This window comes from Haplochromis burtoni, unplaced genomic scaffold (genome assembly GCF_018398535.1).
Source record: "Haplochromis burtoni strain Fernald_Lab_line unplaced genomic scaffold, NCSU_Asbu1 Contig_385, whole genome shotgun sequence".
NCBI lineage: Eukaryota > Metazoa > Chordata > Actinopteri > Cichliformes > Cichlidae > Haplochromis > Haplochromis burtoni.
The window spans coordinates 22,691-49,678 of record NW_024582746.1 but is presented as its reverse complement, the minus strand read 5'-3'; the positions used below and the strand labels follow the sequence as shown (position 1 = coordinate 49,678).

The following is a 26,988-nucleotide window of genomic DNA, read 5'->3' as shown; positions in this document are numbered from 1 at the left end:
CCTTACTTAACTAACATGCCACGGTAATAAATTGTGTACATTACAGCAGCAAGTACGTATTTATTTTTCAAGAAGACATACAAATGTGGAATTTTTCTCGGTAATTTTCAGGCATGTGTTTAGACAGTCAGTAGTTCAGCAAAGCACGTGGACAGAAGTCTTAGCTGTGCTGTGGCGCGTGTGTTGTGTGTGTGTTTGGGGGGGAGTGCCTGGGAAGCAGCAGTTGTCTGGGCTTTACATCCTGTTGTGAAAGTGCAAGTAAGGTTATTTGCATGTCTTTTCCCCGAAACGTGTTTGAAATGAAGACGCTAATTATTCTCAGCGCATTTGCATTCGTTGATAATCAGATAAGCTCGGAGGAAAGCTTGTTAGCTGGCTGCTTATTCTCCATTCATTCTCGGTGTAGGCCGCATGCTTTCTTTGTCAGAGAGAAAAGGCTAGCGGTAGCACAGTCTGCTGTTAGCTAAACTTGTTGTTTAACATGGCAAACTTCCTAATAGCTCATTCTGTTGCTGTTAAATTATATGCATGCATTAATTTTACATCAGCTGGTCGCCAATTTCTACAATGTGTTGAATTTAAAGCACTCAACCAGAGACTTGCACTGAAATAAAAGCTCATCTCGCTTCCGCTTTGTCAGAAAATGTGATTAGGATGTAAATAGTCACATTGAAGTCGGCCATTGTAAGTCTAATTCTCGGCATACAGACCGAGAGAACTAGAAAAACTTACTGTACGTATTTATTGCTCCTCTGCACTGTGTTTATGTTCGCTTATTTTCGTTTTACGTATGTTTATGCGATAGGACTTAATTTTATCCAAATTGTTAACTGTCAAACATAAACATTGATATCAGCAGCATCTGTCCAGTATTAGTTACTTTTATTAATAATACATTTCAGATGTAGTTAAGACGCTCCGCAATGTTCTGAATGTATCCCTGAGCATCTTTGAATATAATAATATAAGTCAGCAACTGCCGGTCATACTGGTGAAATTTCTTCAAGACATCTCTGGTGTACCTGCTACCTTTACAGTGTTGAAACCTTTTCCACTTCCGTCTATTGTTTTTTTTCTTTAATTTCCGTTTCTAGTTTGTTGGCCTTAATCATGTTTACAGCTCTGTATTCAGCCAAACAACTTATATAAATGCTCTGCCAAATCAATCTAGTTTTAATTTATTTGAATTAAAACTTGAACTAACGCTGATTTTCTGAATTTGTCTTGATTCAGAAAAGAGCTGGTTGCAATTATCCAGAACACAGGATGATTGTTTCAGACTGCTGTGGGTTACATTTTAAAACGCTGATTACGTGTACACAAAGACAAAAGTGGAAACACAACAAATCCTCAATGTTGAGATTGTTTTCTATTATGTATGAGATTCCTTCCTGTCTGTCCTGCATACTGGTGCAGCATTCAACCTTTGTGCACTGAACAGATGCATTACTTAAATGGTTCTTGTTGTGTTTTTCAGCGGTGCCTGTGGTGTTGTGTGTGCGTGTTGTGTGTCTGCGAGGTGTACTTGCCGTCCGAGTGAGTTCAAGTATGAAGAGGGGCAAGAAGGCAGAGGCAGCTGCGGAAGGAGAAAATGACACAGCCTCTGGTACTACCAGCATGCCCTGATGAACTGAAATGGATTTTTCCTTTACTATAGATAGATTTTTCAACATCATCTATTATCCAACCCTGTGCTATTTGTCTTTCATTTAACAGCTCCTTCAAAGAAAGCAAAGGCAGCCAAGGAACCAGAGGCTCCGATACTGTATGATGACCCTCCTGACAAAATGACCAGCAAAGACGGACGCAACGCAAACATGAAGATCACGTCGTGGAATGTGGATGGGCTGAGGGCCTGGGTTAAAAAGAAGGGCCTGGATGTGAGTTTGCTGTCTGGAGAAGCATTAATTAGCTAGTTTTGAGACTGACTGATACTAACAAGCACATTTGTCTTTTCCCAGTGGGTGCGAGAGGAGGATCCAGACATTTTATGCCTACAGGAGACAAAGTGTGCAGAGAAAGCCCTCCCTGCTGAAATCACCTCAATGCCTGAGTACCCTCACAAGTACTGGGCTGCATCAGGTGACAAGGAGGGTTACAGTGGGGTGGCTATGCTCTGCAAGACTGAACCCATCAAAGTGACCTATGGAATTGGTAAGGGGGAACTTTGTGTTCTGCTTAGTTATTTATGGTGCCTAGAAATGGCAAAAAACATGTACAGCAACATTTTAAAGATGTGTAATCTTCTATGTTTGAAGTAAATGATTTGAAATAATTATTGGATAACAGCAAATAGGGACTGTTTAGCATGAAGCCCCATTGGTAGTTTAGAAGGTCCTCCCATAATGAGCACATTGTGTGATTACCAGATTCCTGCTCTTGAAAAACTAATGTTTTTGCCTTATCAGTATAAAATTTTAGATGAAACCAACAGAGACATTTTTAGTATGCTTTACCAACACATTAAACCTATACAAACAGTTTAAGTACTGGTGAAGCAACTGACTTAATTTTGACTAATATTCTAGGCAAAGAAGAGCACGATAAGGAGGGCCGTGTCATCACTGCCGAGTTTCCCAGCTTCTACCTGGTGACGGCATATGTGCCAAACGCTAGCAGAGGCCTGGTTCGCCTCGATTACCGCAAAACCTGGGACGTGGACTTCCGGGCGTACCTGAGTGAGCTGGACATGCAGAAGCCCCTGGTGCTGTGTGGAGATCTCAACGTTGCTCACCAGGAGATCGATCTGAAGAACCCCAAGGGGAACAAGAAAAATGCCGGCTTCACCCCCGAGGAGCGCGAAGGCTTCAGCCAGCTACTGGCGGCAGGTTTTGTCGACAGCTACCGTGAGCTCTACCCCGAGCAGACCAACGCCTACACCTTCTGGACCTACATGATGAACGCCCGCTCAAAGAACGTGGGCTGGAGGCTCGACTACTTTGTGCTGTCATCCTCTCTGTTGCCGGGCTTGTGCGACAGCAAGATCCGCAACAAAGCGATGGGGAGCGACCACTGCCCTATCACTCTGCACATAGCTGTGTAAGCTCACTCTGAGTTCAACAGGCTTTGCATAACCTTCAGTCTGTTCATACGTCTGTTTCAATTTGTATACTCCAGTCACTCTGAGGTGTCTTCTCTATGTGCTGCTCAAACTCACTCTTACAGTAAAATCAGCGTTTCAGCTTGGTAGTTTAGGACATACTTTCTTGTACTTTTTTCCCCCTCTCTACATAAAATGCCCTTCCTTCCTGTAACTGAATTCTGTCCCTAAATGAGATCCAAATTTCTTTTGACAATTTTATAACAAATGCAACACTAAATAATCAAAATGTGTAAGCTAATTTTCAGGAACTGCCAGATATTTGTTACTGTGTAAAATGAATCAACTGCTGTTAAAAGAAAATAATGTGTCTTGTTGTAAACATTTTTTTTTCCCAAACCTTGGTTAAAGTTTCTGTTGCCACACTTACCAATAAAAGACTGAATTTCTATAGTACCTTGTTACTTTTATTATTTGAGGAATTCAAGCCAAGATGACAAACACAAACTTCTAGTCAGTGTGTTTTACCTGCAACACAATTCAAATGCAGTCAATACAATGAAAATCATTTCTATGGAAACTTCATGACGTGTGTCCTCTGATGCATTTTCAGATTATAAGACTGCCTGAAACCCTTCCCACATTCTCCGCAGACATAAGGTTTCTCCCCTGAATGTGTTCGCTGGTGTCTTTTCAGGCGGTTGGCACTCAGGAAGCTCTTGTCACACTCGTTGCAGGCGTATGGTCGGACTCCGGTGTGGTAACGCAGATGGATAGTAAGGTAGCAAGACTGAGTGAACTTCTTGCCACAGTGGGGACACTGGAAGGGCTTGTGGCCTGTATGGAATCGTTCGTGCTTCAAAAGCTCGGCATGGGAGAAGAAACCCTTCCCACAATCAGAGCAGAGATACGGCCTCTCACCTGAATGCGTCAGCTCGTGTCTGACAAGTGTTGCCTTGTACACAAAACTCTTGTCACACTGTGAGCAGCTGAAAACGTTTTCTCTGGTGTGGCAGCGCTCGTGTTTCTTCATGTTGCGTTCTCTCTTGAAGCTCTTGCCGCAGAAAGAACACATGAATGGCATTTCCTTGGAGTGGATCTTCATGTGGCTCAGAAGACCTCCCTTGTAGAGGAAGCCCTTGCCACACTGTGTGCACATGTGTGGCCGTTCTTTCTGATGAATACGCTGGTGTGCAGTAAGAGCTGCTCGGTAGGCAAAGCTCTTTCCACAGTTGCAGGTATGGACTCGTTCCTCCTGGTGAGTCTGGAGATGCCTGTTGAGGTAGCTGGCACAGCTGAAACTCAAATCACAGCGAGGACATTTGTAAGAATCCTCTGACTTGCCAGCATCCAGGCTGTGGGTCTTTAGGTGCCTCACCAGTGCTGACTTCCAGGTAAACGCGCGCCCACAATCTGAACACAGGTACTCCCCATTTTCCATGTGGGTGCTCTTGTGCTCTTTCTGAGCAGCCAGGGACTTGAAGACTTCCCCGCAGATCACACACTCGTACTGGCGTCCCAAGGTATGTGTCTGCTTGTGCCTCTCCAGCGACTGTTTGAAAGAGAAATGGCGCCCGCACTGGGAGCACGAGAAGGGCTGCTCACCTGTGTGGATGCGCTGATGGGCTTTTAGTGAGGAAAGGAACCTGAAGCTTTTCTCGCAGTCTGCACAACTAAAATTTCCCTCTTCATCTGTGAGTGCCTGAAGAACTGACTTGTCCTCAGTGATCTCAATGGAGTGAACGTCATAGATGTGCTGCTGATCCTGTGCTTGTTCTGAGTGATGGAAGGAGCACTCAGGACAGGAGAAAGCAGCCGATGAGCTGTCTGCTGCAGAACCTGACAAAATGATCATAAATGAGAGTAAAAAAAACAAAACATACTAAAAATAAAACAAAATCAATGTTGGATAAATTGTTATAACTTTTGTGTTTTAACAGTTACATGCTTTTATATTTTTTGTTGTTTAATAAGGTACTTCAGGCTTATTTTCACTGCTATGCACTATAAGAGGCCACAGATACGCCTAGCCTGTGACCCTAAATGCTATTTGACAGTTATATAAAGCATATTGAGGTGACTTGTTTTGAACAGCTCTATATAAATAACCCTTGAGTTAAAGTAAACCGAATGACATGATTCAAAGGTGACGAAGCTTCATTAGATATGTCATAATATAATACTTATACTAAAAAAAGTTGACTTTGAGGGGGTCAGGTGGAATTCAAAGTAATTCAATTTTTTTTCTAGCATTAACAAACTAAGCTCTCCTGTTTCCAAGTAGTTCATTATGTGGCAGCCTGACTTCGCACTGGCTTCATCAATCCTACCTTCATATACAGTTTTTAAAATTAATTTAAGACTGTACCGATAACTATACACAGCAGGAATATTGACCAGGACAAGGTGAACTGGTTGTTCCACAGTTGAGGATAAACCTCCAGATGACCTTGCTTTTGCTGTCAGATCCCCTGTGCCATGAAATCACCTGCCCAATGAGCCAATCCTAACAGAATCAGTGACCTCCTTGATCACTTCTCATGCACACCCTTGTAGATTTGCGTTTATGTGATTTTTATTTTATGATCGCCCTTTCTTTTACTATTTCAATTTCTTAATGGATTTTTTTATTCCTTTATTAGTGTGCTTGCGTTTTTAATAAAGTTATAATTTCTACATCTATCAATACTTTGACATTTATAATATTATATAAATATTATAAATAAACTTTCTATTCAATCTTATTTATGAATTGTTCTCTCTGGGATTTTGTATTAATGGTGCAAAGATTCAGTAACTCCAAAATGCTAAAGAACACTTGCTCTCATTAGCATCCTTCGACGAGACCACAGGTGACCCATATGAGTGTTCTGCACTGTAAAAGAAAAGAGACATTAATCAAAAATTATTTTAATCAGCCTCTTTCCCATTATTTTTATACTCAATCATATGTACAACTACACTTGTAATAAAAAGTGTAAGCAAAACAGGATGTTATGTTTCAGAGAGCATGCATCATGCCACCACAACAAAATCAGGAACTAGCTAAACCATATCTAAAACATGACGCATCAAAAGCAAGTTTTTACCAGCTTAAAGGCAAAGGCTTCAGTGGAGGAGGGTTTGCACTCGTGATCTCTTTCCTGCTTTTAGTCATCATTTGCTTCTGTAAATTTATCAGCTGGATCTTCATGGTTGGTCTGCGTTTGCGCCCACTTGTGCGGACCTTGACTGGAGTAATGACATCATTGTCAGGTTCAGAGATGAGACCCTGAGGCTCTCTGCCCTTATGTTGCTCACCGTCTGGGCTGCAGTTATCATCTGCCTGCACCTGGCACTGCAGTTCAGAGAGTTCAACATTAGCCTCACTGATGTTGGCCTCGGCCATCGCAAAGTCTTTCCCATCTTCACAGCGGTCTGTAGGCACGTCTGCAGTCTGCCCATCAGTGTGAGTTTTTAGATGCCTCGCAAGCGACAGCTCCCAGTTAAATGTCTTGTTGCACTGCTGGCAGGTGTAAACGTAGTCTTTCATGTGCGTTTGCTTGTGCTCAGTGCGTGCTGACAGGGAGTTGAAGATCTTTCCGCAGATGAGGCAGTTATACTTGCGCCCAGTTTTGTGTGTGTGCCGGTGTCTGTCGAGGGACTGCCTGAAGGAGAAGCAGCGGCCACAGTCGCTGCAACGATGAGGGCGCTCCCCGGTGTGGATGACTCTGTGGGCAATTAGTGAAGACGCAAACTTGAATTTCTTTTCGCAGTCACGGCAGTCATGCGGCCCCGCAGGCATTACAGGCTGAGGGGATGCCGAGTCAACCATGTTCACTTCTGAATGGGCGTTTGATTTTTCTTGTCTTTCTTTCTCATCTGCTTCACCTGACCCCTCTTCCTTGGCTCTCTCTTCAGCAAATGTGACCAATGAATCTTCAGCCACTGCATTAGCACCTCTTCCTTCAAAGCAGTGTTCTCCCATCAGCACTTCAATATTAGTGCTTGGACCCAATTCAACCTCTGCATAATCAGTCACTGCGATTATTTCAACTGCAATGTCATCCACAAATGTCACAGTGTGTGCGTCTTCACTGGTACCCTGTGGTGGATCTGACTCGTTGGCCTGTTCTATACATTTTGATCCTCTGCTGGGGAGGACTGCAGAGAGTGAGGAAACGATGCTGTCGCCCATACTTGAAGGTGGAACTGCACAAACGGAATGAGGTAGATTCATGAGTTACTTCCACTGGTTTGCACAAAAATGTAAAATACAATTGATGCGATTGCAAGAAGTGACTAACCATGTTGCTCTAAATGCGCAAGGTTTTTGTGGTGTTGGAGCAGATTTTTCAGATCTGCAGGTTCACAGACTGCATGAACACAATCCTCCAATGCAGAGGATTCAGCTCTGAGCCAGGACACAGTCTGTGGTAAAGGTAATAAATATGCAGTATACTTGAATTAATTACCTAAACACAGGTTTGAACTTCAAAAATAGCTTAAAAACAACCTGAACCATTGGTATTATCAAGTAAAATGTGCCTTTACTGTAGTTCAGGCATTATTAGTACAAGTGATTAAATAAATGAAAAGGCCTAAATCCTCAGAAGTGCAGACAGTTACCAGTTCCTAAACAGTGTTACTAATGCACGTGGCATTATTAGCAGTGACATAATGTAGTTCGTATTAATCACAAACTTTATCTTTTTCCATATGTCATAACAGGTGACACTACAATAAGTAGGTTTTAAAATATTAGGTCACAGCTTTCATTTAAGAGCATTAATTTGTTACGTGTTGATTCGACCTTTTGCAGTTTTCTACACATCTATAATACAGACCCATACAGGATCCTAAAATTACAACAGGTGTAAGATTCATCACTGGTTTAGGACTAAGAATGCAGAAGCATTTTAATAATAATACTATTATTATTATTATTCATAATATATATTATTATTATTATAATATATTTTTAACAAAAATACATTTTTAACTTATTTTGACTCATTTAACATATAATTTATTAGCAGTAATTTCTTGTGTCATTGGGCTTGAAACTTTACTAAAACTGACTGCTCAGAGTAAAATATGCTGACACAGTGAAAGCTAAACAAAGACACCGAGTTAGACAAATACAAGGATACAAGGAGCTCTTATCCATTTACCTTTAAGAGTTAGACAAAAAACACATTTTGTGAACTGATGAGCATGAGCATATAGTGCAAAGACTACTGGAATAAATGCTACATGGACAGAAAGTTGTAGGTTTTCAACCAGTTTTGTTGTTTGGATTTTATGTACATAACCTTTTTATTGTTATTGTATATTAAAAAATATTTTAAAAAAATCTTTAAAAAAAATCTGAAGCCAGATGGCATAAATATATCCTGGGTATACCGAACTTGCTTCATAGTACAGGGCCAATGACTCTCTGCCTGACTGAGGCTTCAGCAATTTTCCCAGCAACTATCATCAACCTCGAGCAACCAAACACAACCAGTCAGGAACTAGTGATGGGATTTTAGGCTCTTTTTGGAGAACCGGCTCTTTCACAAAAAGAATTACTAATGTAAAAGAAAAAAAAGTGGTTTTATTTATATATAAATATATACAGTGACCCCTAGAGACAAAGCACGTACAAACTCCAAAAATCACGTACAAACTCCAAAAATCACGTACAAACTCCAAAACACATTTCTAGCATTAACTGAACTTCCAAACCAGAGCTACCTAGATCACTTAAATTACACAATTGAAAGCACATGTGTATTGTTTGTGTATTTATACACAAGCACTCATATATATTCAAATAAAAAAAAAAGTTCATTTACCTGTTACTACCACACACCAAAGCCGGTCGTTGGTACTTGCTGGCTTGTGTAGCCACTAGGTAACAAAAGCTCAACACTGCGCCCAGCATCCTGGAGCACTTCTGTTGTGTTTTGTACGTGTTTTGGAGTTTGTATGTGCTTTGTCTCTAGGGGCCACTGTAAATATACTTTTATTTATTCACTCCACATAAAATGTAATAAATAAATCATATAATACAAAAACCAACTATTCACATTTCAACTTTTAACTATTTAAATTTTCAGCTTTTTCCTTTTAAACAAATTTAAAGTGAAACAACACAAAACACTGCAAACCACAACACAATTAAATATAAATTAAAATACGAAAACAAAAAGAAGATGCACATTCTCTGTCATATGGGCCTGCATGAATAAACTTTCTGAATCCTTTATCATCCGCAAATGAAAATAGTTGTAGATGATTACTATACCTTTCTAATGTGACGTTGTTGTCCCTGGCTCTCTTTCCCTCCCGCTCTGTTCCTGTGCTACTGAGAGTGTAACTACTGCCCCTCCCCCCTCTTCCCAGCGCAAAGCACAAGGCTCGCGTGCGGAGTGAAGCGGAAAAAAAGTGCGAGAGAGAGGGTGAGAGAAAGAAAAAAAAAAACCCCACGACTCCCAATAAGGTGCCGGCTCGCGTCGTTCACTTCAAAGAGTCGGCTCTAAGAGCCGTTTCGTTCGCGACCGACACATCACTATCAAGAACACTCATTTTTTGCTCATGACCAGTGGCTACAAAATGATTGTGGACTGGTCTTTAGGCCTGAGTGACTGGGGCCTTATTCACTTGATCCTACATTGTCACCATGATTGTCCAAAATGGCAGACAACTTAATGTCACATCTCTATAAAATCTCAATACATCACTATCACCATGACTGTAATAATAAACACAAAGTAGAATTGCCAACTTTCTGACATCAAAGACTCAAATTACTGAAGCTTCATATATGCTGTATTAAACTGCATTAAACTTAAGAGCTGTACCAAATAGCTGTAAACATACAATTAATTGGGGTGGGGTCTTTTTGGTAATTTTGTGGGAAACCTCCATATAACACTTCCTTTATATTACCACATCAGTATTTGTACAATGATCCTATATAGTGACTCACTAAATCATAGTGATTTATTGAACAAATTTTATTGTTACACACTGTATTTATCAGTACAACACCTCTCACCTGCTCAACGTCAGGAACAGGCAGCAGTTGAGCCAGTCGACAGTAGAACTCCCAAAACAGCGTCTGCAGATCACGGTCATACTGAGATCCAAACTCTGCAGGAAAGACTTCCTGTGATAAAAACATTGTTACTGGAACCCAAATAAAAACCACACCCAGACACTGCAGCAGTGTAATATATTATTTTAACATTTTAACCCCTAAAAATAATACATTTTGGATATTTTGTTTCTGTCATCATTATTATCTTTTATGGCATTTTCATTCATGCATTCTTAATTACAGTAAACAATAAAGAACATGGTGTATTGTAGCTTGATAACAATAATGACAACAGAAATCTGCTTCATATGAAATTTACTGTCACTACAAATAACACAATTGGGTGCATTTGGTTTAACGGGTTGTAAATTATGCTGCCTCACCGTGAAAAAGTCTTGTCTCTCTTCAGGGTCTTTGAGGAGAGTCTGAATCAACTCAAGAAAGGTAACTGTAACATCCTCTTTTGAGGCTTCTATCTGCAACACATGTATAAAAATTATGTTCCTCATAAAGCCATGACTAAGCGGATTAAGGGTCAAACACAGGTGTGCTGAATATGAAAACTTAATCTGTGTATAAACACTCACATCTACCAGGGTGGCGTGCGACGATTTAACCTTGTCCAGGTAACGCATGATAAACTCAGGTTTCACAAGGTCTTCATTTCGACACAATTCAAGAATATACTGTTTAAGGGGAAGAAAAAAAGTAGAAAAGCCCTTTGTTCACAGCACAGTTTACTAGTCATGTAGTTTATCTGCATCCATGAGGGTGATGAGCCTAAAGCCTTATTTTTTTTTAAATAACTATCATTAGTACTCACTCTAGCTCTTAACCCTAGGTTCAGTTGAGTCCTGTATTTGCACATTAGCAGCTCAGGGACCATATCCACCACCAATGAGACAAACTCTGCCACCTTCCAGTAGTTCATCACGTCCTGTTTCTTTAGCACCTGCCACATTGACGCTGTCATAAGCTGCAAAGGAGATACCAGAAGGCGCAGTGATGCCAGAGGTAATGAGTCACCTGTAAAGAAAAAGAAACCACTGAAATCTGTACTTCCATTTATGCTTAACCAAAAGCCCATCGTTTCAGACTATCCAGTTTTTTTGTTGTTTTTTTTAAAAAAAAAAAAAGGTTGCATGCCCTGTAAAATTTAATTAATAACAATGAAATGTAATTATGCAAATAATTTACATCTTATATTTAATTGAGAATAGGACAAAAATTGTATATAGACACCATATTGGAAAATCACATTAGCTTGTGATGTTAACGATTACATTACACTAAAATATATATATGATTTTGGGATGTAAACTTTAAGTTATCATTTACAGTTACTTCCGAGACATTATGTGATTTTTTTGTATTGAATAATAAAAAACGGTATAATCAATAAAACAAATATGGTGTTAGACAATAATATTCTGTAGTTCACAGTGAGCAAAAGCGTTTTCGTTCATTACCTACTGGAGCTTTTTGTTTTTGAATGCAACCTCCAAGTGAATGTTCAACAACAACAATGTTTCTCAAACTCCGTTACCTTCATTTCCCCCATGTTTGCTACCTAGTCTGTACATTCAGAATTCACGTTCATAAGACATGCTGTAAAATTATTTGTCAAGGTAACCTTAGCACACAGGAATAAGACAATAAGCTAGCATACAGAGCTAATTTCAAAGGTATGTTGTATACTTAAGCTAATTTTGCTAGGAACGAATCCCTAAATGTCTGCGTTAACCCAACTGTGACCTGCTCCTAATTGTTTAGAAAATGTGTTTTAGTGTGTTAAGTGTTCCTCCACAAACCGACCTCTGGAGGTGGCCATTAAAACCCCTGAATCCATCTTCTTCTCGGATCGGTGCTGAAAAGTTTGATTAGCTGCTATTAGCTGTTAGCCTGACAACTACCCACACAGCCAGAGGAAGACACAGCTCTGAACGCGGTCGTTATCCAACTGGAAGCTCTTTTCTAAATTAAGCGAGCTGCTAGAGGAAAAACGTATGAATATTAAAAACACACATATTTACATCATACACGTTGCATTTTTGTTGCTAAGGGCTTCTTCTTCTTTATATATATATTTTTTTTACGTTACGTTACATTCTTCGTCTTGTTACCGCCATCTGCTGGAGATTCTTTGTATAACGTCCCATGTTCCCCCAAATAAACTTCTTTTGCCCCCCACCCCCTTGTTTTTTTTTTTGTTTTTTTACAAATAACACTGATGACAAATTATTATATTTCTAAACTTAATATTTTCATACACATAATTTAGACCTCATAGAACTGAATCCTTGGGGCTATTTCACACTCGTTGACATTACAAAGTCCCAGACACCACCACACAGCTGTGATTATGAATGACTGGCTCATATTTAGCCGCACGACGTCTTCATGGAGTCTGCTAAGTGTGTTCCGTCGGCTCTGGGGCGCTTACCTTTCAATAACACCGTATTGAAAAAACTACCAATAGATGACTCGGACCAACCCGGGTCTCGGGTGGTGCCAGAGGCTTGTTTCTCCCGAATTCGGGCTCTCCAACCGCTGGTCCGACCTGTTTTTGTGGCACTATCACAGTCAGCACTCTCGCTACTGGGCCTGAGTGCGCAGGAGGTGCTCAGCGATCCTCTGGGTCCGGAGTATATGAGTGGCTCCAGGCTGTTGCCAGGCTCCGAGCCAGCGGCGCACTGCTACAGCGGGCACCAGTTCGGGCTGTTTGCGGGTCAGCTCGGAGATGGGGCTGTGATGTATCTCGGTGAAGTGGAGTCTTGTGCACACGGGAGATGGGAGGTTCAGGTGAAAGGCGCAGGAGTCACACCTTACTCCAGGTATTGTTTGCTTCCCACATATGTGGACACCACGTTTTGGGTTGTCTAGACCAAAATACTAAATTTTGCTCTACAAGAGTTCAGGTCTTAGGAGGTTAATGAACACGTGAATAATCTCAGTTTTCAAACATTATACAGACTCATCTCATGGACAAAGTTGATATTTATACATCCGGGACCGTTTTTCTTCTTGCTAAATGATAAATAAGGTCACTTCAGTAAGTGACATAGCAAACATTAGTATAGCTCACGTGAAAGCGTTCACCCGGGCAGAGCTGCTTAAGAGATTAACTGCCTGGCACACATTAAATGCTGCTCAATAGCTGTGTGCCTGTTACAAATAAGCGCACCCAGCCTTTCCATCTTATTTGATTAGTGTAGGGGTGTTCAATTAAATGTTAAGGAGGTTAAACAGAGAAAGTTCCCTCTAACAGAGGTCGAAATAATCATACTATTCCAAAAGTGTTATATGCACAGCAAACATCTGACTGTCAACTAAAAGAAAGAAAGTAGCTATAATTCAGCAGTCTTAATCCATTATTTATTATTATTTTCACACTGACCTGGGGGTAAAGAGCTTTTGAAAAGGTTTTCTTCAAATTAAAAATAAATCAGTAAATAAATAACGAAAGGATGTAGTTTTTCAATCTTTCCTAACCACATTTCTAGCACTCGAAGAAAAACTTTTTTCCCATGGCTTCCCAGTGGATGAAGTTAGCTTAAAAAAAATCACCTTTAAGGACCATTGGATGCAGCTGAAGTTAAGGGGGAAAACCCCTCTCAGATTTTAAGAATTGTGCTAGTATTATGACTTGATTGGAATTGATCATAAATTATCTCAGCCTTTGTTTGAGTTGCTAAAATAGCTTGGCCACTTGATGGTTACTGAGAGCTAAATAATCTGACATATTTTTGGATTTTCTCAGAGACGGCGATGGCAGGAAGGTGCTGCGCTCCAGCATCAGAGAGTTCCTTTGCAGCGAGGCCATGGCTGCCTTAGGGATACCCAGCACTCGTGCAGCATCCCTTGTTACCTCTGACCTTTATGTCAGCAGAGATCCACTCAACAATGGCCAACGCATTCTTGAGCGCTGCTCAGTTGTCCTTCGTGTCGCTCCTACATTCATCAGGTTGCCACACAGGAAGCAGTATAGAGAGAAAAATATAAGTAATAATGGTGTTTTTAAAAAACAGATGCTATCATGGCTCTTTCTCTCTTTTTTTTCATTTTTGAAGGTTTGGCTCTTTTGAAATCTTTCTGGGCCGAGATGAATTCTCAGGTCTGCAGGGTCCCAGTGCCGGGCGGGATGATATCCGTGCTCAGCTGCTGGATTATATTGGTGGCACTTTTTATCCTCAAATTCAGCAGGCTCACAGCATCCGGAAAGACAGGAATTTGGCTTTTTTCAGAGCGGTGAGAACTAACAAAAATTTCACGTGTTTTACTCTCCGTTTAGGTTTGTTCATTCCATGCTGGTGTGTCAGTTTTCAGTTTCTGTTTATTTTCAGGTGATGACGCAAACTGCTAGGCTAGTGGCCCAGTGGCAGTGTGTTGGCTTTTGCCATGGTGTCCTTAACACAGACAACATGAGCATCCTGGGTCTTACCCTGGACTATGGCCCCTTTGGCTTCATGGAGAGGTATGCAGCGGAGAGTTAGAAGCCTTACAGTCTAACTCTGCAGTGTTTGGAGACATAGTAACTGAAAATTACATTCTGTGCTTGTATTATATGATACATGATGACCGTCTTTCTGTGTGTCAGATTTGATCCAGACTTTGTCAGCAATGCCTCAGACAAAAAGAGGCGCTACTCGTACCAAGCACAGCCATCTGTGTGCCGCTGGAACCTGGCTCGCCTAGCTGAGGCGTTGGGCTCTGAGCTTGATCCAGCAGAGGCAGGAGCCGTCCTGGATGAATTCATGCCCACGTATAAGGCGTTCTACCTATCTATCATGAGGAAAAAGCTGGGCCTTGTAAGAATAGAAGAGGTAGAGGACCGAGAGCTTGTATCAGATCTGTTGCGTGTCATGCACAACACAGGTAAAAAAAAAAAGGATTCTTGGAAGCCTAATCATTAAGCTACCTATATGTCCTCTCCCTCTCACTCTGTCACCATTGTGCCTTGGTATTATGCCTTCCAGGTGCCGATTTCACAAACACCTTCCGCTTGCTGGGTCGTGTCCCCTGGCCTGAAGAGGGCGATAGTGAGAGAGCCACTGTGGGCTCAGTGGTGGACCTCATCCTAGAGCAGTGTGCCTCTATTGAGGAGCTAAAGGTGGCTAATAAGCCAACAATGGAAGATCGGTGAGGGGGTGTATGGTGGCTGATGTTCTTTTCATAGAACAACCAGAACATGTGTATAAGATCTGCCAATTGCCCACCATATACTCCCAATGTTACTCGAATCCTTGCTTACCACTGTAGTTTCAAATCGTTACATCTGTTCTTCTTTTTTATATGCTAGCAATTCGGGAGCCAATCTTACCAGGATAATCTGTAAGTTAAATCTAAGTTTTCTGGTATTTTAAATGGGTATATTGTGGAAGACTCTAATATGTATATATGGAAAAACCAAGAAGCACTAGAGGTGGACTTAACCCTGGAGAACCCATGGGGTCAGAGCCGACCCCATTGGTTTTCTAGGGAAACCATGGGGTCAAATTTGACCCCAGGGTTAAAATGAACTTTAAACATAACCATGTCTCTTTTTAGTGAACTGGCAATGATCCTGTCTCTGGCACAAACCAATCCACTCATGTATGGGATGGTGGCAGACAGCCCAGGTATGACCGAACAGCTTGAATTATTGGGCCGACTCAAGGAGCTCGTCGAGACCAACCAAGATGACCTTAAAAGGAAGCAACGTGATGACTGGATCCACTGGATTGGTCGATACAGGTATGAAAAGAAAGCCAGATTTTTTTTTATGGCTTCTACAAAAGCGGCTGGTGCAGCACATTAATTGAAAAACTGATTTGGTCCCTAGATCCCCCAATCTGCAAGAGCACTGAGGGTACTTGTGATTGATTGTGTTGCACTCTGATTTGTTGGAATAGCATCGCTGATGAATGTTTACCAGAAAAACTGAAAAGAAGATGCAAAACAAAAGAATAATTGTTGTACTCTACATCAGCGGTCTCTAACCTTTTTTGCACCATGGACCGGTTTATGTTCAGCAATATTTTCACAGACCGGCCTTTAAGGTGTAGCGGATAAATACAACAAAATAAAACCAGTATAAAACCAAAAAAAAATATTTTTTTTCATAACACACAGGAAAAGACCCAGGGAAACACAGTTAACAATAAAAATGATAAAAACCATGAATTTTACACCTGAGCCTCAACTTTCGTGGCCCGGTACCAAACGACTCACGCACCAGTACCGGTCCATAGCCTGGGGGTTGGGGACTGCTGCTCCACATCCAACTCATTTTATATTGTGGGCAGCACACATCTTCACACACCCCCGTTCTCTATTATCCATTGGGGCGGATGGGCTGGGAGAAGGTGTTAGCTGTCCAATTGGGGTCTGGGATGTGAGGCCTCCCTGCTGCTGCGGAGCTGGGGGCAGTCTGCTTGCCTCCACCCCAGGGGAAAGGGTAACACCTCCTGGGTCTCCTGGGTGTGGTTTCCCCCTCTGGGGGCGAGGGTACCTGGACCTGGGGTATAGAGTATGTTTGGGGAGTGTGATTGTGTGTGCAATATGTATTTGTGTCTGTTTTTACGTTGGGCGAGTGCCAAGTGTTTGTATATGTGTGCATGAGGATGGGAATGCACATTTGTGTCTGTGTGTGCCTGTTTGTCTGTGTCTATATGTCAGGTCGGGTCTCAGACTGCACCTCTCTGGGAACATCTCAGGCCCTCCAAAGTATGGAGGCCTATCTCCCCTCACCACACTCCCTGCTGGTTGCTGATGCCCTCAGGCGTGGCACATACAGTCCTGCTGTGCACTTATGGGAGAGGGGTTATGTCAAGGCCTTGAATGGATGACCTCCAGAGCCGGACTCAGATAGCCCATTCCTTTGCCATTAATGGCCTGACTACCTTCAGCACCGCTGGGATGGAACAGCATTATTTTTTTTATTTTAATTTATTATTTATTTATTAAAATGTTGGTGGTTCTTGGTGTCTGGGGCTGGCTGCTCAGGTATGTACTGGCTGGATCTCCTCCATGCCTGCTTGATGCCCTGGGGGACGGGGCTATGTCTCCCTACACCATCTAGCAGATCATTACATGGAGAAACCTTTTGAATACAAGCGCAGTCATCCACACAGGTGTGCACACAGGTGTGCACTGTTCATAGACACAAACTACACCTTTCTTGGCTGCTACCTCAAAGCACATTGTGCTGTTGGTCCTGCGTGCTGCAAAACAACATTCAATATTTAGTATTTACTGTTATTTACACTTAGCTAGATTAATGCGATGGTGTTGTGTGGCCTCTCCCTTAGAGATAGGGTGAGAAGTTCGGCCATCTGGGAGGGGCTCAGAGTAGAGCAGCTGCTGCTCCACATCGAAAGGAGCCAGCTGAGGTGGTTCGGGAATCTGACAAGGATGCCTCCTGGGTGCGTTGTTCGCTGCATGTCCCACCGGGAGGAGGCCCCGGGTCAGATCCAGGACACGCTGGAGAGATTATATCTCTCGGCTGGCCTGGGAACGCCTTGGTATTCCCCCGGATAAGCTGGAGGAGGTGGCTGGGGAGAGGGAGGTCTGGGCCTCTTTACTTAGGCTGCTGCCCCCGCGACCCGGCCCCGGATAAAGCGGATAAAGATGGAGATGGATGGATGGTGTTGTGTTTATTATGTTGCGCTTTTTTTTTTTTTTTTTTTTTTTTTTTTTTTTTTTTTTTTTTTTTTTTTTTGCATGTTTTCTGTCTTTTTTTTTCTCTCAACAGGTGATCCGGGAGATTTTCTTTCTTTTTAAGTGTCCTTTCTCACTGTCCCTCTTCCCCTCTGTTTTTCCTTTTCCTTCATCTTTCTTTCTTTCTCCCTTTCCTATCCCCCAGACATGTCTGTCCCGTTTGTAACAACTGAAAATAAAATAAATAGTAACAACAAAGGTCGATCAAATGGACCAATATAGCAAGGCCGTGATTTATCTATCTATCCATCCATCCAATATGAAACAAAAAGCTTTTTCTGCTTATCCAGTTCAGGGCTGTAAGGTGGCTGGAGCTGTGAAAGGCTGAGTACATCCTGAACAGGTTTCCAGTCTCTTGCAGAGCTCACACAGAGAGACTGGCAACCACCTGGGCTCACATTCACACCTAAGGGAAATTTAGAATTGCCAGTTTAACCAAACATGTATGTCTTGGGACCATGAAAGGAAGCTAAAGTACTGGAAAGAAGCCACATATAAATAGTACATGCAAACACCGCACCACAGTGCTGCCTAGCTAAATATCTGTTCATGCTTATTTACACAATGTTTCAGATTGTATGAATCAGCAGGAATATCTGTTTTACCCCCATCATTTTTCTACCATCTTGCTTTTTTATGTGTTTAAATCTCAGGATGCGTTTAGGACGGGAGTGTGATAGCACAAGTGACTTACCTGTTATCATAAAGGAGCGACTCAAAGTGATGAACGGCATCAACCCCCGTGTGGTCTTACGCAATTACATTGCTCAGAATGCAATTCAAGCTGCAGAAAAAGGAGACTTCTCTGAGGTTAGGCAACTTTTTTTTTTTCATGAAACTTTAATGTAGTCCTTAAGTAGTGAATTTCTCATTGAAGTGCTTGTTTACCTCAGCATTATTGTTGGAATTAATTGAAGTGAGTACAAGTCAGTTAAATTGAGTCCGTCACTAGGTGGAGAAAAACATGTTTCAGTCATCACCTGCCTTGTTGCATGTCTAGCAGCTGTTTCATTTCTTTGAGTGAACTTATTGTACCTCCAGTTACAGGTCATTTAAAGGTTATTATCAATGTGTCCTGCAGATTGTTAGGGTTCTCAAAGTTCTCAAGAAACCATATTCTGATCCTGAAACTTTGTTTGGACCTGATGGATGTGGTGAGATGGAGCACAGTGGGGCGGAGCTTGATGTCGCATATGACGGGAAGCCTCCAGCCTGGGCACAAACAGTTTGTGTCACATGATCCTCGTAAAGCCTCCGAGGCAGGTGGAGGAAGGTCTGTAGGACAGCAATTTTACAAGCAAATGATATCTGTTGTTGCCATTTTGTTATCAACAACTCACTTATTTTCCATTTTCTTCTCAGACTGTATTTCCTGCTTCCTGTTAGGAGGATGTGATGCAGTCCTCTGTGTTCTGGTGTTCATTGTTGTGCAATTAGTTTGGTATTTGTGTGATCACACACTTTTATTTCAGTGTGCAAATGTGTCTGATGAAAAGACTAAAAAATAGACAAACAGAAACGTCACTGCTGATGAAGTATGATGGCTCAGGCTACCAGTCACACAATGATCTGCCTGGGCTTGAAACACAAATGAACATCAGGATATAGCTTAATAGTAACAAAATGAAGAAGTTTAAATTGCTGAACATGATATGATTAGTGGCATAAGCATGTGAGAATTTGTGGGTATTAGTTAATAACAATATATTGTTTGTTAAATAACATGATTTTAGACCTGTTAATTAAAGTCCCAATAAATCATTTGCAAATAATAGCCTGTATACTTTACAGCATTTCATTCCTAATTATTTTGTAATTTCTCAAATGTGTTTATTTTTTTATCATTTGTTCACTATAATCATGTACATGTCTTACATTTACTCAGAAATAGTAATAGCAATACAGATAGATGACCGTTAGTAAGAAAGTCAGTGTGATTTAGTTACATACCATCTAGGGCAGGGGTCTCAAAGTCCAATCCTTGAGGGCTGGTGTCCTGCAACTTTTTCATGTGTTTTCATGTTGCAAAACTTCTGAATAAAATTAGTAGGTCATTAGCAAGAGTATAGAACCTGACTGCATGTTTTGAAGTGGCAACCCCTAACCCTACTCAAGTAAATTGAAGTAAATGTAAGTGTTTGGAAAAATGTACTTCTAAAAGTACTTTTATTGCAGCATGTTCATTCACTTATGCGCTGCTGTAACATGAATCAAATGACTAAATTGCCACCTCAGCATGCAGTCAAGTTCTATTGAGTCTTGCTAATGACCCTACCAATTATATTCAGAAGTGCTGCAACAGGGACACATGGAGAAGTTGCAGGACACCAGCCCTCAAAGACTTTGAGATCCCTAGATTCTAGGGATAATGGAGCACAACAAGTAGATAAAGGGAGTTCCTTTTTCAGTCATCAAATCATGGTATAGCCAGTTTTTCAATAAAGTAGGATTTATTTAATCATATTTATATAAGACAAATGTAAAAATAATCACAAGCATAGGAATGAGGACCAGGAGGGAAACACAGCTGGGACTAATCACACACACACAAACACACTTCTCAATTGAATTGAATTGAATTTTATGCCACCAAATTACAAAAACAGTCGCCCCAAGGCACTTTATATTATAAGGTATATAAGGTAAGGCTTATAACAATCAGGTCAGATTCAACTTTTCTGACAACAATAAAGTGAAATCTTACCTGATGTCTTTCATAAATTTATAATGTGAGTCACATTTATTTGTACAAAGCACTTTATAAAAAGGCATCTTGTCTTTTACTTTACATTATTATTACTTTATTACTGTAAGAAACCCCCAAATCCACATACAACCACCTTCAGTGGACTAGCTGAACCTGTTCTTCCATATACTGTACTGACTTCTATGAAAAATAGGCAGAAAGGGCAGGGGTAAAGCACTTACAGTAAACACCCGGCTCTTAACTGTGTGCAGTGAGAGCAGTTTCTATCTGATTACATGACTGTGAGGTCAGCAGGAAGTGGGTGAGACGACAACAACAACAGCAGACTAGATGAACTCAAAACTGAAAGTGCTTCTGCATTTGAACTCAAGCAGAGGATGGACACAAGCAGTGCAACTAATTACACGACATGTAACTATGGCCCGTGTTCCAGAGCTGCTTCTTGGGATTTTGGAAGAAATGGTCGACGAGCAACTCAGGACTTTCCACTGGTACCTTTCAAGTAATGTGCTCAAGCACATTACTTGAAAGGATTCACACACATTCCAAAGTCTCGGGTTGATGGGATGGACAGAACAGGCACTGTGGATCTGTTGGTGCAAACATTTGGCTACGATGGTGCTGTTGCTATTACTGAGGATATACTGATGAGAATGAAACTCAAACTGTGGGCTGATACTCTAAAGGAGGATTATAGTAAAGGTTAAACATTTTTTACAGGTACAAACTTTAGTGTTTAAAGTTTGAAAGGCAAAAGAGCTTGGTTACATAACAGCTCTTTCTTTTCTTTGCTTCCTTATCAGTTCCCAGCAATCATGTGGACAAAGGTAAGAATAAAAAGGACAGTCACACACATACATACAAGGTAATGTTTTTTTTGTTTTTGTTTTTTTTGCAAATCTCTTTTTATTAGCATTTTGTTTCTTAGTTAGAATTTGATCATAAACTAAAATAAAATTTAAGATTCCTATGTGAAACCAAAACCTTCATGTTGAAAATTTGTAGAGATTAGAACGTTTGTACACATAAAGGACAGTAATATTGGTTTTCCGCCACTGAACCCCTCGTACAGATTATATGCAGGTAGATAAAGATAAAGCACACATATAATAATAATATTAATAATAACAATAAAAGTTACATCCATAAAAATCCACAGGACTACATGTCGTTGTTATGGTTTCCAGATAAGAGACAGTTCTCAGAGAGTAAAGTCAATTCTTGCATCAGAAATGATAAACATTGACCACTTCTTCCAGTTCTGAGTAAAGAGCTGTAGTTTCAGTCGCAATGCGAAAGTTAAATTTTCCATTATGTATACTTTTTGAATTATGTTTGTCCAGTGAAGGAAAGTTGGGGCCTCAGGCTTAAGCCACAGCCTGGTAATGGCTTTTCTTGCTGCAGTAAGAAGAATCTTAGTTAAATATAAGTCCTCTCATTTAACTCTATCATCAATATTTCCTAAAAATAAAGCAGTACAATCCTCAGGGACCTTGTAACCAAAGACTTTTTGTAAGGTATCATTCACTGTTTTCCAGAATGGGTTAATTTTAGAACAAAACCAAAAGATATGGGAGTGGTTAGCTGCCATTTCACCACAGTTTTGCCAACAAGGCTGCTGTATGCCCAACTGCTTACTCCTAATGTGAGGAGTGATAAAAAACCTAATAAGACATTTCCAATTAAATTCCCGTCACTGTAGGGGATTTGTAGACGTTTGAAGTGAACCCCATAACTGGTACCATGTTTCATCTGTAATTGATAGTTTTAGTTCCTGTTCCCATTTTGTCTTTACATATAAAGAGGTAAATCTTTGATTCTTCATCAAATTAGAGCATAATTTGGATGCTAGTTTAGTAGTTTTCTGCTGGTAGGCGTCGCACAATGTTTCAATTAGAGGGTTAATCATCTCAGCTTCAGCTATCTCTTTATTGTAATAATCTTGAAGTTGTAGATATCGAAAAAAATCCTGGTTTTCCAATTCAAACATGTCCTTAAGCTCTTGAAAGCTCCTAACTTTGTCCTTTTTGGTAATAAAACAGAGAGCAGTCATATTGTCCTGGTTTAAAACTCTTGTCCAAGGCTATCCATCTCAACTTCCTCTGGCCATTTTGCAGTTTTAAATGTTTGACAGTAGAGTACCACATTTGTAATGAAAACTGGGATATGGGATCGAGTTTTGACTTAATAATGTCAGTTAAGGTATTTTCTCCTAACAGTGTCTGGACATTATAGTCTGTGCTATCTTGTGTCTCAATCTGTTTCCACTTTGCAGTGTATGAATTATCACACCATAGGCATAAAGGGTAATTGTGCTGCCTGGAAATATAATTTAAGGTTGGGCACCCCCTTTGTCCTTTGGCAACTGCAGGGTGGAGAAGCGTATTCTTGCCTTTTTTGCCTCCCCATACGAATATCGACAACATTTTATTCCAGGCCTCGAACTGTTGAGATGGGATTTCAACCGGCAGTGCCTGGAAAATGTACAGCAGCCTTGGCATTATATTCATTTTTATCACATTTATTCTGCTGCTAAAGTCCAATGGGTATGTTGACCACCTCTCCAAGTCTTTTCTAATATCATCCGTGATCGGAAAATAATTTGAACTGTACAATGAACTGTACACCTCCTCCAAGCTGTCCCACCAGAAGGAGGCCCCGGGGCAGACCCAGGACACGCTGGAGAGATTATATCTCTCGGCTGGCCTGGGAACGCCTTGGTATTCCCCCGGATAAGCTGGAGGAGGTGGCTGGGGAGAGGGAGGTCTGGGCCTCTTTACTTAGGCTGCTGCCCCCACGACCCGGCCTCGGCTAAAGCGGATGAAGATGGATGGATGGATGGATGGATGGATGGATGTACAATGAAGCTGGGCTTCTTGTTATGAAGACACCCAAATATTTGATTTTTTTAGTTTTCCAATTGATATTAAAGCCTTCTTTAATTTCTTTGCTCGGTACATAATTGAAGTGAATCTTTTGTGTTTTTGCGATGTTTAGTTTATATCCCGAGCATTCATGAAATTCTGCTATTACTTCCAGAAGCTTAGGAAGGGAGGTGTTCAAGTCCCTCAGATACAATATTACATCCTTCCTTTCCTTCCTTGGGGATCAAAGATACGATAGCATCATTCCACGATGGGGGTATCTGGCCATTCTTTAATGTCCAATTCAGAGTTCTTAGCAGGATATAGGGTTAAGCTTCTCCCGAAATACCTTTACCATTCTGCGGGGAACCCGTCACTGCCTGGGGTTTTGTTGGCTTTCAGTCTACTGATTGCCTTATTCAGTTCTTCTACTGTGATTTCCTTAGTAAGTACTTCGTTTTGGTTTTTCCCGATGGTAGGTAGATCTAGGGAGTACAAAATGTTTTTCATTGATTGTACATCTACATTTCCTTCTTGCAGATAGAGATTTTGGTAGTAATTGTTGAAAATGTTTTCTATTTCTTCCGGTTTAGTTTCCAACTTTTGAGTTATAGGGTTTCTAATTTTGTGTATTGCTGTATCTATCTGTTGTTTTCGCAGTCTGCGAGCTAATAATTTGGCAGATTTAGGGCCTATCTCATAATAATTTAGTTTCAAATATCTTGCCTTTCTTTCTGCTTCCTGATTCAATAAATTTTCTATTTGTATTTTAACCTCTAAAATTTATTTCTGTGTTATGGTGTCCTTTTTAGTCTTGAAGATTTGTTCCAGCTCTTTTAAAAAACATTTTTTTTCTTTTAAAATTATTCAGAAGCCCAACATTAAGGTGCCAAACCGTGTTCCTTGAAAGTGAGTCCAACTGAATTGTTTAAAAAAATCGCATTATGGCCTGAGACATCCGCTACCCCGATTCTACAGTCTAACACTCTGTGACATTCTTCCTTTTGCATTTGAAAATAATCAATCTGGGTGTGCACTGAGTGTGGAATTGAGTAATGTGTGTAGTCCCTTTGTGAAGGGTGCAGTAATCTCCAGACATCCACCAGTCCCGTTTCCTCAAGTGTCAAGTTTAAGTGTCTGCTTATATGTGTTTTGCATCTAGTTTGACTAGTCGTGTCCAAATTATAATTCAAGTTGAAGTCCCCTGCACAAATACAAATTCCCTCTGCCTCCACTGAGATTAGGTCAAAAAGATCTTTAAAGAATGATTTGGGACTATTTGGTGGTGCATATATACAGACAAAAGTCAAGACACTATTTAAGGTTTTGCCCTTTACAATAATGTACCATCCTTCTTTATCTTTTATTTCTTTAAAGAGTTCGAATGACACATTGTTCGCCATAAGAATGGCCACCCCTCTTTTATGGCTGTTGATATGGGAGCTATAATATGTTTTTCTATACACTCTAAGAAATAAAATGTTGTATTTACTCCACCCAGTTATGTCAACCGGTTCCACACAACTGTGTTAGTGAAATATAAAATGTATGATATATTTAATTTGAACAACAAATTTTAAGTGAATCTGATAAATCTACTCACCCAAAACACGCTCTACTGAAACTATAGGATTAAATCACTTTAACAGAATTGCAACTTACTCTATTTAAGTTTGTAAATTTAAAAAATCGAACACAAGTTTATTCAGTTAACCTAACTTTAATAACACTTTGTGTAAAACTTGTTGAAGCACACTTTGAGCAATTCTAATGCTTCTAGATCTTTTTTCCTAAACAATCTTTACATGTATTCAAGTGCATTTTAAGCGCAGGAAGACAAGATAAAGAATGTCATGTTAAACTGAAATGATTAAAACTGGAAAGTGTTGTGATTCCAACATTTTTAAATGGTAAATGGCCTGTATTTGTATAGCGCTTTACTAGTCCCTAAGGACCCCAAAGCGCTTTACATATCCAGTCATCCACCCATTCACACACAGGTGATGGCAGCTACATTGTAGCCACAGCCACCCACCCTGGGGCGCACTGACAGAGGCGAGGCTGCCGGACACTGGCGCCACCAGTAGGCTACGGGTGAAGTGTCTTGCCCAAAGACACAACGACCGAGACTGTCCAAGCCGGGGCTCGAACCGGCAACCTTCCGATTACAAGGCGAACTCCCAACTCTTGATCGCCCTTTTAACATTAACATGACTTAATGTAAACTTGATTGGGCTACAATGAAAAGCCCACAATACAGCCCTGCAAACAGCAGGGAGAAATTACTTTAGTGTCATTTTTGTCCATATTTAGAAAAATAACCTTTGCTTCAAAACTTAAACTGAAGTCCAAAGTTAGGAGCAGTTTTTTTCAGTGTAGTTGGATGTTGGTAAAGGTCCAAGAACAAAGAACGCAGAAAAGTGAAAGGCCTTGCAGAAGTTCAGTGTCCTCTATAGAACTATAGAGTGCAGGCTGCTCAAACTCAAGCAGTTTGTTTTTCAGAACCTGCACCTTCATGGATAGGTTGTTCCCATCAAACTCCATCAGTACCTTCTGAAGAAATTCAAATGCTCAGATTTAGAGTGTAGATTAGTCCAAGCAGGAGGGCACAACCCTTTGCCACATCACTGAGAGCTTGCTGCACAGTGCATCCTTCTACGATGACACCAATGTCCTAAGGTGTATCTGCAGAGCTTGCTCCTTCATGTCTGACAACATAGACTCCCAAAGTCAGCTTCTCTGTTTCTCTGCTTGCTCCAAGATCCACATAAATAAAAATAAAAGAAAAAGATAAGTTAATTACATATACATATGGACAAGTAAGTCCACCTTCCATTTCCAATCCCAAATTAAAAAAAGGAAAATAACTGATCGTTCCGTTTTTAACTTACCAAGAATTCCTTGAACAGGTTATCTGGCTTTTCATTTAAGTAGACACAGACAGCTTTCAGAATGCATTCCCGTCGAACATCAACGTTGGGATTCTGGTGGAGATAAGAACTCAATATGAGGGAAGTTTCCTATTTTGGTTCCTTTGAACCTCTTTACAAAACAAAGTCAAAAATATTAACACATAATCCAGATAAGTGATTAAGCAATGTTTCATAACTCACATCAGTGACGTGCAGTGAGGTTCATGATTGGTAAGGCACTGACTCCTCTGAGTCAGATAAACAAATATATGAACTCAAAAATCGAAGCTTTTCAATTTTGACATTACGTGAAAGCTTTCATTTTTGCTTTAATCAATTGCTGGAAGGTGCTCCACCTGGAGACTCTGTTGTCCTCCTGGGAGACTTCAATGCTCACGTGGGTAACGACAGCATGATTGGGAGGAATGGCCTCCCTGGTCTGAACCCGAGCATCCATCCATCCATCCATTCACTTCCGCTTATCCTTTTCAGGGTCGCAGGGGGCGCTGGAGCCTATCCCAGCTGTCATAGGGCGAGAGGCGGGGTACACCCTGGACAGGTCGCCAGTCTGTCGCAAGGCTAACACACAGGGACGAACAACCATTCGCACTCACATTCATTTGCACATTCACACCTAGTGACAATTTGGATTATCCAATTAACCTATCCCCACAAGCTGCATGTCTTTGGACGGTGGGAGG

At 40.8% G+C, this 26,988-nt stretch overlaps 4 protein-coding genes across 7 annotated transcripts in view; 3 read left to right on the top strand and 1 right to left on the bottom strand.

The window, feature by feature from the left end:
- The first annotated feature begins 129 nt into the window (after positions 1 to 129).
- apex1 (APEX nuclease (multifunctional DNA repair enzyme) 1) lies at positions 130 to 3,493 on the top strand. The gene is made up of 5 exons (XM_005944077.2): positions 130 to 258; positions 1,478 to 1,606; positions 1,717 to 1,880; positions 1,962 to 2,154; positions 2,529 to 3,493. The coding sequence occupies exons 2-5, from the start codon at positions 1,549 to 1,551 to the stop codon at positions 3,041 to 3,043; spliced, it is 930 nt and encodes a 309-aa protein (XP_005944139.1). The 5' UTR covers positions 130 to 258; positions 1,478 to 1,548; the 3' UTR covers positions 3,044 to 3,493.
- Positions 3,490 to 12,776, bottom strand: LOC102293738 (zinc finger protein 11). Its single transcript, XM_042212657.1, has 9 exons — positions 12,550 to 12,776; positions 10,930 to 11,132; positions 10,694 to 10,792; positions 10,490 to 10,582; positions 10,065 to 10,175; positions 7,327 to 7,450; positions 6,130 to 7,231; positions 5,863 to 5,915; positions 3,490 to 4,879 (listed from the first exon to the last, which is right to left on the bottom strand). The coding sequence occupies exons 2-9, from the start codon at positions 11,077 to 11,079 to the stop codon at positions 3,612 to 3,614; spliced, it is 3,000 nt and encodes a 999-aa protein (XP_042068591.1). The 5' UTR covers positions 11,080 to 11,132; positions 12,550 to 12,776; the 3' UTR covers positions 3,490 to 3,611.
- On the top strand, positions 12,211 to 19,576 carry selenoo2 (selenoprotein O2). Of its 2 annotated transcripts, XM_042212658.1 has the most exons (11): positions 12,212 to 12,940; positions 13,867 to 14,070; positions 14,177 to 14,354; positions 14,450 to 14,580; positions 14,704 to 14,981; positions 15,083 to 15,216; positions 15,406 to 15,437; positions 15,654 to 15,839; positions 18,458 to 18,614; positions 18,886 to 19,077; positions 19,167 to 19,576. In XM_042212658.1, the coding sequence occupies exons 1-10, from the start codon at positions 12,507 to 12,509 to the stop codon at positions 19,051 to 19,053; spliced, it is 1,902 nt and encodes a 633-aa protein (XP_042068592.1). In that variant the 5' UTR covers positions 12,212 to 12,506; the 3' UTR covers positions 19,054 to 19,077; positions 19,167 to 19,576. The 2 variants fall into 2 exon arrangements, with proteins under 2 accessions (XP_014196140.2, XP_042068592.1); XM_014340654.2 differs by lacking the exon at positions 15,406 to 15,437 and having other exon boundaries at positions 12,211 to 12,940; positions 15,083 to 15,245.
- Positions 19,577 to 20,775: 1,199 nt separating this feature from the next.
- The window catches only part of LOC102292742 (angiopoietin-related protein 5), a 14,313-nt gene continuing 8,100 nt past the window's right edge, over positions 20,776 to 26,988 (top strand). Inside the window, exons 1-2 of one of the 3 annotated variants that reach the window (XM_014340657.2) lie at positions 20,776 to 21,231; positions 21,315 to 21,338. In XM_014340657.2, coding sequence (XP_014196143.1) covers positions 21,327 to 21,338 — 12 coding nt within the window. In that variant the 5' untranslated portion in view covers positions 20,776 to 21,231; positions 21,315 to 21,326. The remainder of the gene's footprint in view (positions 21,232 to 21,314; positions 21,339 to 26,988) is intronic. The other 2 variants (XM_005944074.3, XM_014340658.2) reach the window with 2 other exon arrangements.